General features: G+C 43.9%; 1 protein-coding gene across 2 annotated transcripts in view; it reads right to left on the reverse strand.

The window, feature by feature from the left end:
- LOC141107718 (cytochrome P450 2C8-like) overlaps nucleotides 1–18,080 on the reverse strand; it is a 64,459-nt gene that overhangs the window by 29,512 nt on the left and 16,867 nt on the right. For both annotated transcript variants that reach the window (XM_073598638.1, XM_073598639.1), the window contains exons 2-5: nucleotides 16,290–16,452; nucleotides 11,940–12,089; nucleotides 10,823–10,983; nucleotides 8,352–8,528 (exon numbers count right to left, since the gene is read on the reverse strand). In XM_073598638.1, the coding sequence (XP_073454739.1) occupies nucleotides 8,352–8,528; nucleotides 10,823–10,983; nucleotides 11,940–12,089; nucleotides 16,290–16,452 (651 nt within the window). The remainder of the gene's footprint in view (nucleotides 1–8,351; nucleotides 8,529–10,822; nucleotides 10,984–11,939; nucleotides 12,090–16,289; nucleotides 16,453–18,080) is intronic.

Here is an 18,080-nt window from a genome sequence, read left to right on the forward strand (position 1 = left end):
GAAGTGCTAGCAATTTTGCCAAGCTAGCATTCAACCGCTGGGCATGTGGATGGCTGGGAGCGAACTTCTTTCGGCGGTGCAGCAGCTGGGGCAGGGAAATTTGCCTGGTACAATCTGACGTCGGTGTACCAAAAGCAGATGGCCCACAAGTACTTGGCTGTGACACACCTAATTCTACACCTTCATTCCTCTCAGTGCAGGTCTCAGAGAGGACTGAAGGTATAGTGGGGTTGGAGATCTCAGCTTATGAGGAACAAGGAGAGGTCCTCTTTGTTCTTTGGTGTGTTTCTTTTAGATACGCTTGCCAACGAACTGCATGGCAGGTCAACATATGTCTGGTCAAGCATGTGGTACCCAAGCAGGAGATGTTTTGGCCACGCGAGATACGCTTGAGACATATGTTGCAAATAGCAGCGGTGCAATCTGATGCACTCGTCTCAAAAAAGGCCCACACCAAAGAACTTTTTGAATAACGCGCAGAGACTGCAGCGCCCTGCACATGTGGAGCTTTGGGGTGTGATGCAGTCAAGGTGCTGCCCTTAGGCAGGCCCCTGGAGGGCATCCTGCCTTGTTGGTGATGTGCCGCCTCCTCCTCCTCCTCTTTCCTATCAGGCACCCACGTTGAGTCAGTGACCTCATCATCCCCTCCTTCCTCATCACTGGAGCAAACCTGGCAGTATGCTGCAGCAGGGGGAGCATGACTGCCAGATTGCTGTCCTTCTTGGGCACCCCCTCTGTCCGTGCTCACGTTACTGCCTTCATCGAGCTCAGTATCATCATCAGAGCCTTCCAAACGCTGGGCATCCTCCTGGAGCATGTAGCCAACACTGTGGTCAAACAGTTCGAGGGACTCCTCAGGAGGACATGGTGGGGCTAGGGAAGGAGTCACTGATGACATTGAGCCAAGGGAAGAGGCCGCTGCTTTGCCAGACAAAGTACCCTGGGCATGGGTGAGAGAGGATGAGGAGGATGAGGACGGCTTGGTCATCCACTCGACCAAGTCTTCCGCATGTTGCGGCTCAACACGGCCAGCTGCCGAAAAAAGGCCAAGCGTGTCCCACGGCCACGTGCTGATGAGGATGCACCGTCTCCACGACCAGCACTAGACACAGAGCCTGCTTGCCCTCTCTTATTGGCTTGTGACTGTCTGCCTCTCCTTCTTGGCCTTCCAGACATACTAATGGCCTGTAGCTGCACTAAGCTGGGATATATATATATATATATATATATATATATACTGATACTGCAGCTAGCAAAATCAACTGCCTGCCTGTAGTATGAGAACACCACCAACCTTCTACAGGTAGCTTTAGCTGAACACTGTGCAGAGCTCGCAAAAACTAACTTGTAGCTTTTTTAGCTGCCTGCGGTAGTGATAGGATCAGGAAAACACCACCAACCTTCTACAGGTAGTTTTAGCTGAACACTGTGCAGAGCTCGCAAAAAAATAACCTGTAGGTTTAGCTGGACACTGTGAGGAGGACGCACCACACTAACTTGTAGTTTTAGCTGAACACTGTGAGCAGGACGCACAGCACTAACTTGTAGTTTTAGCTGTACACTGTGAGCAGGACGCACCGCACTAACTTGTAGGTTTAGCTGAACACTGTGAGGTGGATGCACCACACTAACTTGTAGTTTTAGTTGAACACTGTGAGCAGGACGCACTGCACTAACTGTAAATAGTCTAGCTGCCTGACTGTGGTACTAATAGGATCAAAAGAACACCAGCAATTTTCTTCAGGTAGCTGTATATACTGTAACAAGACAAGCCTGCCTGTCAGTAAGAAGATAACAGGAATGGATCTAGCTGAACACTGTGAGCAGGACGCACTGCACTAACTTGTAGCTTTAGATGAACACTGTGCAGAGGTCTCACTACACTAACTTGTAGGTTTAGCTGAACACTGTGAGCAGGACGCACAGCACTAACTTGTAGTTTTAGCTGAACACTGTGAGCAGGATGCACCGCACTAACTTCTAGGTTTATCTGAACACTGTGAGCAGGACGCACAGCACTAACTTGTAGTTTTAGCTGTACACTGTGAGCAGGACGCACCGCACTAACTTGTAGGTTTAGCTGAACACTGTGAGGTGGATGCACCACACTAACTTGTAGTTTTAGTTGAACACTGTGAGCAGGACGCACTGCACTAACTGTAAATAGTCTAGCTGCCTGACTGTGGTACTAATAGGATCAAAAGAACACCAGCAATTTTCTTCAGGTAGCTGTATATACTGTAACAAGACAAGCCTGCCTGTCAGTAAGAAGATAACAGGAATGGATCTAGCTGAACACTGTGAGCAGGACGCACTGCACTAACTTGTAGCTTTAGATGAACACTGTGCAGAGGTCTCACTACACTAACTTGTAGGTTTAGCTGAACACTGTGAGCAGGACGCACAGCACTAACTTGTAGTTTTAGCTGAACACTGTGAGCAGGATGCACCGCACTAACTTCTAGGTTTATCTGAACACTGTGAGGTGGACGCACCGCACTAACTTGTAGTTTTAGCTGAACACTGTGAGCAGGACGCACCGCACTACCTTCTAGGTTTAGCTAAACACTGTGAGGTGGACGCACCACACTAACATGTAGTTTTAGCTGAACACTGTGAGCAGGACGCACTGCACTAACTGTAAATAGTCTAGCTGCCTGACTGTGGTACTAATAGGATCAAAAGAACACCAGCAGTTTTCTTCAGGTAGCTGTAAATGCTGTAACAAGACAAGCCTGCCTGTCAGTAAGAAAATAACAGGAACATATCTAGCTGAACACTGTGAGCAGGACACACCGCACTAACTTGTAGGTTTAGCTGAACACTGTGAGCAGGACGCACCCCACTAACTTGTAGTTTTAGCTGAACACTGTGAGCAGGACGCACTGCACTAACTGTAAATAGTCTAGCTGCCTGACTGTGGTACTAATAGGATCAAAAGAACACCAGCAATTTTCTTCAGGTAGCTGTAAATACTGTAACAAGACAAGCCTGCCTGTCAGTAAGAAGATAACAGGAACGGATCTAGCTAAACTGAATACAGTGTATATATATATATATATATGCAACACCTGGGATGCATATATATACACAATACACTGTAAGTGCAGCTAACTGACTGACTGTTCTGCCTAATCTATCTAACTCAAATCAAATGAAACTGTCTGTCTCTCTCTCTCTATCTATGAACGCCGGAACACACACTACACAGGGCCGCCGTGCTGGCGGCCTTATATAGTGTGGGGCGTGTGCTAAATCCCCTGAGCCATAATTGGCCAAAGCCTCCTTGGCTTTGGCCAATTACGGCTCTCTGTTCAGACGGCGCTGTGATTGGCCAAGCATGCGGGTCATAGTGCATGCTTGGGCAATCATCAGCCAGCAATGCACTGCGATACCGCAGTGAATTATGGGCCGTGACGCGCCACACGAATTTGGCGCGAACTGCCCATATCGTTCGCAATTCGGTGAACGGGCGAACAGACGATGTTCGAGTCGAACATGGGTTCGACTCGAACACGAAGCTCATCCCTATTCAGTATAAAGAAAATTAAAGAAAAGGCACTTACAGTTTGTGGACGGGTCTTCACCCCAGAGTTTTAAGAGTCCTTGTTGAATCTTTAGAAGCTTCCAACAGATACACAGCTCATCAACCTACTCCTCCTCACCACCACCTCTAGCACTACTTCCTGATTTCCCCACATTCGAACCTCGAACCAAAATTTAAAAAAAAAATAGCGTGGGGGTCCCCCTAAATTCCATACCAGGCCCTTCAAGTCTGGTATGGATATTAAGGGGAACCCCGCGACAAACTTTTTAAAAAAATGGCGTGGGGGGTCCCCCTTAAAATCCATACCATTCCATTCAGGTCTGGTATGGATTTTAAGGGGAACCCCGCGCCAAAATAAAAAAAATGGCATGGGGTCCCCCCAAAAATCCATACCAGACCCTTATCCGAGCACGCAACCTGGCAGGCCGCAGGAGAAGAGGTGGGGACGAGAGAGCACCCCCCCCTCCTGAACCGTACCAGGCCACATGCCCCCAAAATTGGGAGGGTGCTCTGAGGTAGCCCGCCAAAGCACCTTATCCCCATGTTGATGAGGACAAGGGCCTCATCCCCACAACCCTTGGCCGGTGGTTATGGGGGTCTGCGAGCGGGGGGCTTATCGGAATCTGGAAGCCCCCTTTAACAAGGGGACCCCCAGATCCTGGCCCCCCTGTGTGAATTGGTAATGGGGTACAAATGTACTCCTACCATTTCACAAAAAAAGTGTCAAAAAGGTTAAAAAACACAAGAGACGGTTTTTGACAAGTCCTTTATTAATTTCTTCTTCTTTCGGCTTCTTCTTCCATCTTCTTTCTTCTGGTGTTCTTTCGGTGTTCTTCTTCTTCCTCCATCTTCTTCTTCTTCTTCATGTTCTTCTTCTCCTTCTTCTTCTTCCTCCGCTCTTCTAGTCACGCATCTTCCTCCAGGCTTCTTCTCCGTATGCACGATACGCCTCAGTGGGAGTCTTCAGCCGCGTGACGCTTCGCTTCTTCTGACAATTCTTTTATAATGGACGGCGGGACCACCCGGTGACCCCACCCTCCTCTAATGCACGGGGAATTCACGGGAGTTCCCTGTGGCTTTCCCTGTGTTTTCATAGGGGGCGGGTTCACCCTCTGATAATGACTTTTTTCCTTTGAAATGTCATTTTGCTGTCAGACTGGAAACATGCGCCCCTTTACAGGCATACTATAGACACCCCCCAGGTATGAAATTTAAAGGAATATTACACTTTTACTGTTTCACTTTAAGCATTATTAAAATCACTGCTCCTGAAAAAAACTGCCGTTTTTAAAAATTCTTTTTGCATTGATACATGTCCCCTGGGGCAGGACCCAGGTCCCCAAACACTTTTTATGACAATAACTTGTATATAAGCCTTTAAAATGAGCACTTTTGATTATTCATGTTCATGTCCCATAGACTTTAACGGTGTTCGCGTGTTCAAACAAATTTTTTGCCTGTTCGCAAGTTCTGCTGCCAACCGAACCGGGGGGTGTTCGGCTCATCCTTACTCTCTACCACAGCATCATTTTTCTCTCCTGTTGTCAGCTTCCTACTCAGAAAAACTACGGGGTGCTCTTCCCCATTGACCTCTTGAGACAACACTGCCCCCAAGCCCGCACTTTAGGTTTGTCTGCACCACAAATCTCTCGCAAAATCAGGAGCCACAAGCACCGGATGCTGGCACAATGCCACCTTAAGCTTCTGAAAGGCTTCTTCAGCATTTGTATTCCATTTGATCATTACTGACTTCCTGCCTTCTGTTAAGTCAGTCAATGGTGCAGCTATGGTGGCAAAGTTGGGGACGAACCTTCGGCAGTAACCAACTATGCCCAGAAATGCTATGACCTGCTTTTTGGTTAGGAGACAGGGCCAGTTCTGTATGGCTTCTACCTTATTTAACTAGCCCCCTACCCACAATTTACCCTAGGTACTTGGCCTCCTCCATCCCAACTGCACATTTCTCAGGATTAATTGTGAATCCTGCTTTCCTCAGAGAGTCTATGACTGCCTGAACCCGGGGAAGATGGGGCTTCCAATCAGTGCTAAAAATTATAATATTATCCAGGTAGACAGAGGTGTATTGTCGATGGGGGTGTAATGTTTTGTCCATTGATCTTTGGAACGTGGCAGGGGCAGAGTGTAAACCAAATGGCATCCGTTTATATTGGAAGTGGCCTTCGGGAGTGAAAAAAGCGGTTTTCTCTCTTGCTTCCTTGGTGAGGGGAATCTGCCAGTACCCTTTTGTGAGGTCCAAGGTGGTGATGTACCGGGCGGGACCCAACCTCTCAATTAACTCGTCTACCCGGGGCATCGGATAGGCATCAAATTTGGATACTTCATTAAGTTTCCTAAAGTCATTACAGAAACGCATGGTACCGTTGGGTTTCGGTATGAAAACTATTGGACTTGATCATTCACTCTTTGATTCTTCTGTGAGGTCAAGCTCAAGCATCCTTCACACCTCTTCGGACATTGCCTTCCTATGAGCTTCTGGGATACGATAGGGTTTTAGTCTAACCTTTACATTGGGTTCTGTTATAATGTCATGTTCAATGACATTGGTGAGCTCCGGTAACCCTGAAAACATTGCTCTGTTTCTTTGCAGAAAGTCCTTCATTTGTTGGGTTTGAGGCTTAGAGAGGGTAGCAGCAACCTGCACCAGGTCAACTCCGGCAGGGTCCCCTACATTGACACCTACCACAGCGGACATCTGTTCTCAGTCTCTCCAGGGTTTTAACAAATCGATGTGATAAATTTGGTACGGTTTCCCAGGTTGGTGCATACTGTAGTTCACCTCACCCACTTTTTCCACCACCTCAAATGGACCCTGCCATTTGGCTAAAAATTTGCTCTCTACTGCGGGAATCAGAACAGCCACTCAGTCCCCCACTTGAAACTGCCTGACGTTAGCTGACTGGTTGTACACCCTCCTCTGGGCATCCTGGGCCTTCTGGAGATACTTCCTCACTAATGGCATCACTCTAGCCATAGGCTAGGCATAACTCTCCTGCATTTAAGTGATATGCTCTACAACTGTTTTGTGTGGGGATGACTCACTTTCCCAGGTTTCCTTCACTAGATCCAGCAGTCCATGGGGTCTTCGCCGATACACCAGTTCAAACGGTGAGAAGCCCGTGGATGCTTGTGGAACCTCTCGGATGACAAATAACAGGGCAGGGAGCAACATGTCCCAGTCCTTCCCGTCCTTCTGGACCACTCTTTTTAACATTGACTTCAGGGTCTTGTTAAACCTCTCAACGTGGCCATCTGTCTGAGGGTGATAGACGGACGTCCGCAATTGCTTAATTTGAAACAGCTTGTACAAGTCCGCCATCACGTTCAACATGAAAGGGGTGCCCTGGTCTGTCAGTATCTCCTTGGGGAACCCAGTTCGTGAAAACATTTGAAACAACTCCCGGGAAATGGCCTTAGAGGACGCTTTCCTTAAAGGGACCGCTTCAGGATACCTGGTGGCGTAATCCAGGACTACTAATATATATTGGTGTCCCCTGGCTGACTTTACTAAGGGCCCCACCAGATCCATATCAATCCATTCAAACGGTACCTCAATTATGGGCAGGGGTACCAGGTGTCCCTGGTGTCCCCATGGATACAGACTACGCATAGAGTCTTATTTACTGGTCCGAGTCTCCCAATCACCCTTGCATGTACAAGTGTTACCATGCTACCGGAGTCCAGTAGAGCCCTGGCAGGAAGGTGGTTCACCCACACTTCACACTCAAACCATCCTGCAGCCAGATCAAGATGAGTGGCACACACTCTTTGCACATAGAAGGAGCTTCTCCGACCAGTCCCGCAATCCATAGGCTCCTCCTGAAGTGGGCAATGCTGCCAGGACAGACATCGACTGTAGGTCCCCCATCCTTGGGACAGGAACCAACCTTTGTGGTTCTGCGGAAGATGATGCAGGTTTGCGGGTTCCAACGTCTGGCAGGGCTTCTCTCCTAGGTGCTGTGGCCAGTCTGGTTGCCCTTGGTGTGGGTTCCCGATGCTTGGCAGGCCCAAGCAGGTCCTCCACCACAGTGTACATTTCGACCATCTCAACCAGCTGGTCAGCGATTGCAGGGTCCCCATGGCTTACCCAGCGCTGTAGGTCAGCTGGCAGGGACCGCAGGTACCAGTCCATCACCACCCTTTCCACCATTTGTGGGCCTGACAACTTTTCTGGCTGCAGCCATTTTTTAACCAGCTGTACCAGTGTGTGCATTTGGGACCTGGGTGGTCGGTCAGGTCGGTGTTATATAGCACCCATCCAGGACCCAACCTTGGCGCCCTGTACAATATATACTGTTATACTGTATTTATATATATATATATATATATATATATATATATATATAAATACAGTATAACAGTATATATTGTACAGGGCGCCAAGGTTGGGTCCTGGATGGGTGCTATATAACACCGACCTGACCGACCACCCAGGTCAGCCATAGGATCAGCCATAGGATTATGACCACCCACCATAACATTATGATCACCCACCTGAAATTCAAAAGGTCCCCTTTTTGTCACCAAAACATCCACTCCACTAGACAAAGCATCATACTGCCTCTTTCGTGGTCCAGTTCTGATGCTCATGTGCCCATTGTAGGCGCTTTTGACTGTGGACACGGGTCAGCATGGGCACCCTGACTGGTCATAATGTTATGGATGCTATGGCGTATTACTAGGGATACTCATAGGTTATGCTTGTTCTTCTTAAAGGTAGCAACAAAGTAGAGACAAAAATTTCAGCAACATTCCAACACCAGTTTCACTCAATCCCTGAACTCACCTCTTCCATCTTTATGAGAAAACAGTCTATGAAGTCCTGTGGACAGTTTTCATCCAGAACTTCTCGGTGGGACTGCACCGTCTCCCTCACAAATTCCCTCAGCTTTTCAAAATTGGCAAAAATGTTCTGATGGGGTCCAGGAACCTTGCTCAGCAAGTTTGGAAACATGTTAAGAATCTAAAACAGAAAAAAATATATATACAGTATTTTTTATTAGCTTATTTCTCAAATTCTGGGTCTAGTTGCCAGTTACAAGTCTTTGTTGAATATACTATAGCCACACCAACATTCTCTAAGACTCTTTGAGTAAATTTTATATTCAGAGGCTCAAGGATAGCCTTCACAAGCTGGAAGAATTTTATTGGTGTGTTGTTTGCTAAGCTGCAGCTGTTATTACACAGAAATGCATGCTTTTATCTTTGGACATGTGAGTGCAATATATTATGTTTTCATATACATTCCCTATCAGTACATACTACACAATGAGTCTTTATGTCCAATATGCCCCCTATACAGAGAGTGGAGTTGAGGAGCTGTGAGCATTTGAAGCTGTTCCTTTGACTTGTCTTTGATTTGAAAGCCAACATTTGGTAAGCAGCCAATTTTACCTTCGCTTCCACTGGACGTTTGGGGACACTTTACCTGCTTATCTCTTTTTCTTGGAGTCACTTCAGGGCGTATCATCTGCTTTTTGTACATTTGTGGACTTCTTAGTTTTTTTTTCATATATTTGTTATTTATATATGGGTTGCTCTATGGACTATTTTGTATCACTATTTGTAATCAAACACTTATATTTTTAGTTTGATTATAGTAAGTGCTGCACTTTTGTTTAAATATATTGATTGGATTGGTATTTGTTGTCCTGTGCTAGCAGCTGTTTTTCAAATTTTTTTGATCTTTTTGATTTAAAGCACGGATGTTCACAGGTTCAGAATCTTCACTGATATACAGCTTTTCAATATATTATCAAGCAGCATTTATAGTGTTGAATCTCATCTTGTGTGTAACTTCAAAAATGGGTATATGTGAATGTGCTTCCCTTCAGAATCCTAGTTGGATTTTGCCTTTGCTGATAGTGTGGATTTTGGTATCAATGTGTAATACATTTTTTTAATATAGCAGTCATACACGCACTGTAGTGGTGAATGATTAATTATACATGGTGGAAAATATAGTGATCTGTCCAAAATTGGATGTATAGGGTAACAATCATCTCATACCTCTGAATTAATTTTGCCTTTTAAGCCTCTTACACACGATCGGATTGTTGACCAACAAAACCGTGGACTTTTGTCCGAAGGGCATTGGCCCAAACTTGTCTATCATACACATGGCAAGGAATTGTTGACCAACAAACGTGAATGTACTGACGTACTACATGGCTTTAGTGCCACCCTTTGGGCTCCTTCTGCTAATTTCGTGTTAGTAGAAGTTCGGTGAGTGTTGATTCGCGCTTTTCTTTTCGCGCTTTCCATTTAGCGCTTTTCAGTTCGTGCTTTTCAGTTCGTTTCTGAGCGGCCGTTCGTCAACAAGACATGTTGTGGAATCGGAGGAGATAATGTGTTATTTATTATTGGCCTTGGAGTTATTGCTTTGACATTATTTTTTTGGTTGAATAATGATTTGATTTGGTATATTTTCTATATTTTTGGATGCATAGAATGCACTTTTTGGTTAAGTTCTATTGGCAGATAGCATGTCTAATTTTATTTGTTTTCTTTTTTTAATGCACAATAAAAAAATTTGTGTAGAATAATACTTGGCTATGTGTTATACTTTGAATTACATTTTGGGAGTAGGCAGTTACATTTTATAAATACAATGTAAAATTGACAAGGGACACCAACATAGTTGTATTTTTGATCTTAAAAACTACAGGATAGTGGTGTTGTGGTAACTTGCCCAAATTAAAAAAAAAAAAAAAAAAAAAAAAAAAAGCATAATAATATTATTCTTGATATCACTAGAAAAAAAAAGCCTTTGAAAATTCGTTTGCGATAACTCCAAGTAGCTTCATTATCATCCCATTAAAGAAGAAGAGAATGTGTGCTGCATTTTGAGAGTCATAATTTGCCACGTCACGAATGTTAATTCTCCATTACGAACGCTAGTTTTCAAGACTGACCGCTTCTGGCTCGTCCTTGCTTCTGAGCATGCATGTTTGTACTTTGGACTTTTGTCCGACTGATTTGGGTACACACGCTCAAAATATCTGACAACAGACATTTGTCCGCGGAAAATGTTGAAACCTGCTATCCAACAATTGTCCACAGAAAACCCGACAACAACTGTCCGATGGAGCGTACACATGGTCGGATTTTCCGCCAACAGCCTGTCATCACACGTTTCCCATCTTAAAATCCGATCGTGTGTACGAGGCATAAGCCAATAGACATCACTAATAAATACAATTTTATAGCAAACACATTACAGCTATCTAAAAAAAAAGTCTCCTTTTGAATAGTCACCTGGCCTGCCCGAGAGTTTAGTCCCCGGACAACTTCTCTGATGTATTCTAGAAGGGTCATAAATTTCTTGTCTTCGTAGTCAAATCTCTTACCAAACACAATGGAACAAATAACATTGGAGACAGCCAATCCCAGCAGATATGTTGGGTCAAAAGGGGAGTCTATTGACAGAAAAAGAAATCCAGTTGGAGGGCTATCACTATACACAATTAAATAGAAATAAAGACAGTGTTTTTTTTCATTTTGGAATGAGTAAGGGAGGGTAAAATCCCCTGTAAGTTTTTCTTTCCATCTGCGCCCAAGTAGGAGATTTTACTTCCTGTCCCATATCCAAAAAAAGTGAGAGTAAATCCCTCCAAAGTGGTCCAGTTCTGATGCTTACATGCCCATTGTAGGCACTTTTGGCTGTGAACACGGGTCAACATGGGCACTCTGACCAGTCTGCAACTACGCAGCCCCATAAGCAACAAACTTTGATGTACTCTGCATTCTAACACTTTTCTATCAGTACTGGCATGAACTTTTTAGCAAATTTGAGCTACAGTAGATCTTCTATTGGATTGGATTACACGGGCCAGCCTTCGCCCCCCATGTGCATCAATGAGCCTTGACCCTGACGTTAGTTTTCCTTCCTTGGGCCACTTCTGGTAGTTCCTGACCACTGCAGACTGGGAACATCCTACAATAGCTGTATTTTTGGAGTTGCTTAGACCCAGTCGTCTAGCCATTACTATTTGGCCCTTGTCAACGTCAATCAAATCCTTTTGCTTGCTATTTTTTTCGGCTTTTAACCTGTAGACTTCAGGGACAACCTTGCACTGCCTAATATATCCCACCCACTTCAGGTGCCATTGTAACAAGATAATCAATGTTTTTCACTTTACCTGTCAGTGATCGTAATGTTATGGCTGAACAGTGTAATTATTAGGGCTACTCATATGGTATTCTTGTTCTTCTCCAAATTATTAACAAAGTAGAGACAAACATTTCACCAACATTTATACTGTATATATAAAATATCAGTTACAAATTTACCAAAAACCATTACAATTTTTCTAAGGGTCTCAACGAGGGTAAACGATAAAAAAATGGCTCATTAATTGTTACAGTCACCTACCTTTGTTCTCTGAGAATTTCTCTCTCAGATAGTGGGCCTCTTCCTGGATCCTCCCCTCAATGCTCCTTTTCCCCATGCCAAAATTTCTCAAGGTCATTAAAGAGAAGCGTCTCATAGCTTTCCACCTTTCTCCATTACTCACGATGATCCCTTGAACATAAGATTGTTTACTCAGGACAGTTGAGAAAACTATACTACAATGCCAACAGGTGGTGAGCTCCAAGCCTGTGAAAGATCATAGCATGATAGCTGCATTTGGAACAGTTATTCCTGCACTATAGCCTGATCTCCTTTGTTCCACAACCAAGAGCACTAACCTAAACTCTCCTGCCACAATCATCTCTTGCTTCAGAGTCCCCATGTTTCCAATGACCAAGAAAGTGCTATAATATATATAAATAATAATAAATGTTTTTTAAGATGCTTTGCATTAAAATTTTGAATTGCAGTACAGACAAATACACTAAACTAACCACTAAATATAATACCAGTTTGTCCTGTGTAATATTTTATTCGAGTGTTAAAATTGCATAAACGATAAAAAACAAACTTTCTGAAAGATACATGCACTCATTCACATAAACCATGTGAACTCGTAGACTTAAGCATGTGAGGGTGGTTGTATAAGGGAGGGTTGCCCATCTATCCCAGATTTTTGTAAAGTGTTCCCTATTTGTATATGTTATTTTAAAGAGTGGGAGATTGGAGTTATATAATTGTATGCGTTATGAAAGGCATATACATTTGCTTTTAATGCCTCATGCACACGAGACGCTGTTAAACGCGTGTTCAGAGTTGGACACTTTTTTCAACTGCCCCTGAACTCATTCAATGTTATCCTATGTGTCCATGTACACAGTCTCGTTTTTTTGGCGTTTTTAGTTGCGTTTAACCTCATTTTTCCAGAAGCAAAAAAAAGGGTTCAGACGCAAAAGTTTTCCATGTTTCAGACGCTAAACGCGGCTAAACGCATTTAGCCGCATTTGTGCTTATAAGTGTTTTTAAAGGAACCCTATTTTTTGGACCAGAAAACACAGAAATATGATGGTAAACTGCAGCAGAGAATGGGGAATTTGGGGTTCCTAGCACCAAGTGGCCCCGAGATATGGGGCCCCAAGGTCGGGTCACAAAATTTCATTCTCTGCTGCAGAAAAGTGCTTGACATTTTCTGACCTGACTTTGGGGCCCAATATCTCGGGGCCATTTGGTGCTAGGAACCCCAGCTTTGGAACTGTGGTAGTGCTAGTTCCTCTCCACTGTGTTAGCACACCAAATTTGGGGGTCCTAGCACCAAGTGGCCCCGAGATACGGGGCACCAAAGTTGGGTCGCAAAATGTCATTCTCTACTCTGCAGACGCGGCTAAACGCAGCATGCAAACGCGGCAAAACGGGCGTTTCTAAACGCCGGTTTCAGCTTTTACAAACATACATTCAGCAGAGTTTGCACCGGCGTCTCGTGTGCATGAAGCCTAAGACTCTTTGAAACATGAGATTAGGCCCCTTTCACTCGGACGGATAGAATTGTGCTTTTAGCTGCGGATTTTCTAGTTTTCTACCGCAGCTAAAAGCACACAATGCTTTCCTATGGCCCCATTCACACACTGCGTTTAGCTGTGATTTAGTTACATGCAGTTTGGTGCGGATAGAAAAAATAGAATTGACTGCATCCAGGAGCGATTTAGTGCAGCTATCTGCAGCTATCTGCACATAACTGCAGGTAATCGCAGTGTACTATTTCTCCTGCAGATAGCAGTGGCAACAAGGAAAGAAAAGCAACAGGAAACACATCAGAAATGGCAAGAATGTTCCAAACGCAGCTAAATGCAGTTAAACGCAGCCGCATGTAAACGCACGTAAACGCAGGTAATCTCACTGTACAAATGCAGCTGATCGCAGTGCCTGGGGTCTTGAATTTCACAGAACATATTATATGCTTTTAACTGCAGCAGAACAGCCGTCCGTGTGAAAGGCACCTTAGAGAGTGTGTCTTTTTGTCATTGGGACCATACTTTGTTCTATGGTAAAATATGGACAATAAGGTAAATTGCCAGGTTTTTCTTCCACACAGCATACTTATACAGTCATTTTTAATGCTCTTTGAATAAAGCCCAGCCGTTTTTAATGGTTTCTGTCGAAAATCTGACGGACTTTAGATTTGGAACATGTTTCAATTCTTTACGTCGGAACTCCGCCAGGCCCAGTTCCTATCGAGAAATCCGCTCATCTGTATGCTAGTCTGACAGACGAAAAACGACGCTAGGGCAGCTATTGGCTACTGGCTATGAACTTCCTTATTTTAGTTCGGTCATACGTCATCAAGTACGAATCCGTCGTTGTTGCCGAAAAGTCCGCCCGTGTGTACAGGGCATAACACTCTTTGTAGGCAGGTTGTAATGTGGTAACTTTAGTGAGTTAGCGGCTGACCCAGGTCTGGATAAGGGTTAAGTGATGTGAGTTCAGTTCTCAGGTTTTTTTCATCCCAGTTAGTCCACCTGTGCTATAAAAAGGGGAAAGGCTGAGGTCCTTGATTGGTTATGTTCCCGCTCACTTGTGGTATCAGGACTACTGTGCCTTGTAGTTCGTTGAAGGCACCATGATTTTCAGAGGACATACAAGCCATGGAGAATACCAAGATGGACTATCACTTCATGGAAATATGCCTGGGCAGCCACAAAGTTGTAGTTAGTTTAGGGACAAGTAGGTTGTTCATATTGAATGGTTATGCTGCAATTTGTTCAGTAAAGTTACATTAACTATTCTAAGCCTGGTCTGAAGTTATTCAAAGGGGTGCATGTTGGTTCTGGCGTAGCTAAAGAACCTGTGTCTGTAAAGCACAAAAGGGGTACGAAGCTATACCGCAACAAAAGGGTTTACTTGGCAAGCCAAGGAGAACGAATGTAGTTGCTAAGAGTAACCAGCACAATTTAAAGAAACCAAGCAACCAGATGTTAGGCGTAGGTCTTTGTTAGGCTCCCTCCCTATCCAATAACAACTGGAACCAAACCTGCATTACGGAGACTTATGGCCTGGTCACAAGTTACGGGAAGTGAAGGAGTTAATGTGAGCACGCATGAGGTCCATGCTTTGTGCTGGGCGGGACTCTTTTCTGTTAGTGGGAGTAAGACAACAGAGGTATGCTGGACTGGTGGAGAGGGCGCAGCACGCCCCTCCTAATGTAACGTACAAGTTACAGTGTGTTACAGTGTATAGTGACATGGGACAGTACTTTATAGAGGGACTCTGTATGTTATTTTACTTTGCACAGTAAAAGCTCATCTCTAAGTCAGGGAACTGCCTTAATGTTAGATTATTCACAACCGCTGTCTCCCCCTAGTCCTGGGCATTAATGAGTGCGCTCTTTGCAAAAGGTACCACGCATGCAGGGAGAAGATGACCCCATCCACACCTTTACCACCCCAGAAAACTATTTGCTTGTTTATTTTAATGTGGAAAAATCTCTCTCTCTCCTACATACACTGCTTCTATCCTGAGGATGATGTGAGCTCCTCTATACATAGTTTGAGAATAGTCAAGAATTATAAAGGTAAAAGAGAAGTATGGCCAAAGCCATTTTTGGTCATACTGCTCCTGTTGATCACAGAAGTACACCTATTTTTGCTCTCCTGTGACCCAGAAGACATATCAGAGCTGCTCCAGGTTCTGGAAGGGACAAGATTGCCGGGATCCATCCAGCAACCTGATTAAAAGCTGGCTCCACATCTCAGCCCTCATCTCTTAACTTCATAACTTAAAATGTTGGATTTCCCTTAACATTCTGTCCTACTGATAATGATTAGCAGGACAAACAAAGATGTAAAACTTGACAGAGAATCTATCCAAAACTAAAAGAAAACCAAAGTTTTGCCTTATCATACACTTTTATATTCTTGAAAAAATAAAATGTGAGAAGTCCACACAGGGGGCAGGTCAGGAAGCTGTCGCCTGTAATCGGCCAATCATTTGTGGGCAAGGCATTCCCTGCCCCGCAGTTACACATATACATACCAAATACTGTATACATGCAGCTGCAGGGTCGGGAATGCCCTTGCCACAGTTGATTGTCCCATTACAGCTGAAAGCCTAGCAGGTTCTGTCACAATGGTCTAGAAAAGCATTCAAACACACCCAAGCTCATCAGTTAAGAATTTTTTTTCCCACAAAAACAATGACAATAGGGAACATGCATTGTGCAAAATCCAATGGCTTCACTGATCTTTCAGCAACATAAAATCTGATTGGTTACTGCTACTTTGCAAATCACTATTGCTCTCTCCCTATATTATTAAATAACCCAGTGTACAGATAGAATTTATAAGCTGGTTTGACAGTATAGTGTATCTAGTTACTTACCATGATTTCTGAATAATAAGCTAAGCAGATCCATTTCTCCTCTGTTGCTGAATGCATCACTGTGTTCTACCAACGCCTCTTTCACTGCATCGTACCCAACCAGTACAACTACAGGTATGGTGGTCAAGTAGCAGGTGTACACAGGTCCATAGGTCTCACTCAGCTAAAGAGTTGTGACAAGATATGGCATGCACAAAATGAATGCAAGAATACAAGAAATGCAGAGAAAATTGAGAAATGTTGTTAGAAAAATGATTTATATTTAAATAGGAACTCCAGTCAATGTTATATTTATTAAAAGTCAGTAGCTACAAAGACTGTATCTGCTGACTTTTAATAAACAGCCTCTCAACTGTCCCACAATCCAGTGATGTGCTCACCCGTACCGTCCCTTCTATCCCCGGCGCCAGGATCTTAACTTTGGGCACCTGGCTGTGACAGCTTGTGGCTTTACAGCCGGGTGCCCATTGTGCACACGTGAGGTGCGCTGCGCTCTGTGAATTGCTGTGCTGTCTTCAGGGACCTGTGACGTGTTCCAGAAGACTGCAGGGAGGCAGGGGGAGAGGAAAACTTCCCTTCGGATTGCCTAGACGATCCGAGCGAAAGTGGGAGCGGGTACCTATCAAATCCAGGTACCCGCCCCTCCCCCCCAAAAAAAAGGGCCACGTAGTGAAGAGGAGGTCTTAAAGCAGAACTTCCCCTTTTGGGTGGAGCTCCGCTTTAACCACTTGACCTCCGGAAGATTTACCCCCTTCATGACAAGGTAATTTTTTGCCATATGGCACTACGTTACTTTAACTGACAATTGTGTGGTTGTGCAGCTCTGTACCCAAATAAAATTTGTGTAATTTTTTTCTCACAAATAGAGCTTTCTTTGGTGGTATTTGATCATCACTGCTGTTTTTATTTTTTGTGCTATAAACAAACAAACAAAAAAAGAAACGACAATTTTGAAAAAAAATATATTTTTTACTTTCTGCTATAAAACGCATCCAATAGTAAAAAATAAAAAAACCCTCAAATTTCTTCATAAGTTTAGACAAATATGTATTCTGCTACATGGTTTGGGCAAAAAAAATATTACATGCATATTGATTTGTTTTTAACCAAACGTTATAGCGTCTATAAACTATGGGACATATTTATGGAATATTTATTTATATGTATTTATTTTATACTAGTAATGGCGGCGATCAGCAACTTATAGCGGGACTGTGATATTACAGCAGACATTCTGACATTAACTAACACTTTTGACACTCTGCCTGGAACCAGTGACACTAATACAATGATTAGTGCTAAAAATATGCACTTTCACTGTACTAATGACACAGGCTGGGAAGGGGGTTAAAATCTAGGGCAATCAAGGGGTTAACTGTGTGCTTAGCCAGTGTTTGTGTGTTAACTGTGTGCTGCTTTAACTAGTAATGGATTCTATTCCCTGCTTTGTAGGAACACAGAATCCATTTCTCCCCTTATCAGAACTGAGATGTGTATTGTTTACATAGACATATCTCAGTTCTCTGAGTATTGACGACAATCAGTGGGTGCCAGAGGACATCGAGTGCCCGGCACCCACAGATCGGCTTCTGCTTTAAATTATCACAGAAGAAGTGGCCGACATGTGCCCCCTGCAAGCGGAGGTCCAGAATCACGTAATGTATATATATTATCTCACAAAAGTAAGTACACCTCTCACATTTTTGTATATATTTTGTTCTATCTTTTCATGTGACAACACTGAAGAAATGACACTTTGCTACAATGTAAAGTAGTGAGTGTACAGCTTGT

This window comes from Aquarana catesbeiana, linkage group LG09 (genome assembly GCF_042186555.1).
Source record: "Aquarana catesbeiana isolate 2022-GZ linkage group LG09, ASM4218655v1, whole genome shotgun sequence".
Lineage (NCBI taxonomy): Eukaryota > Metazoa > Chordata > Amphibia > Anura > Ranidae > Aquarana > Aquarana catesbeiana.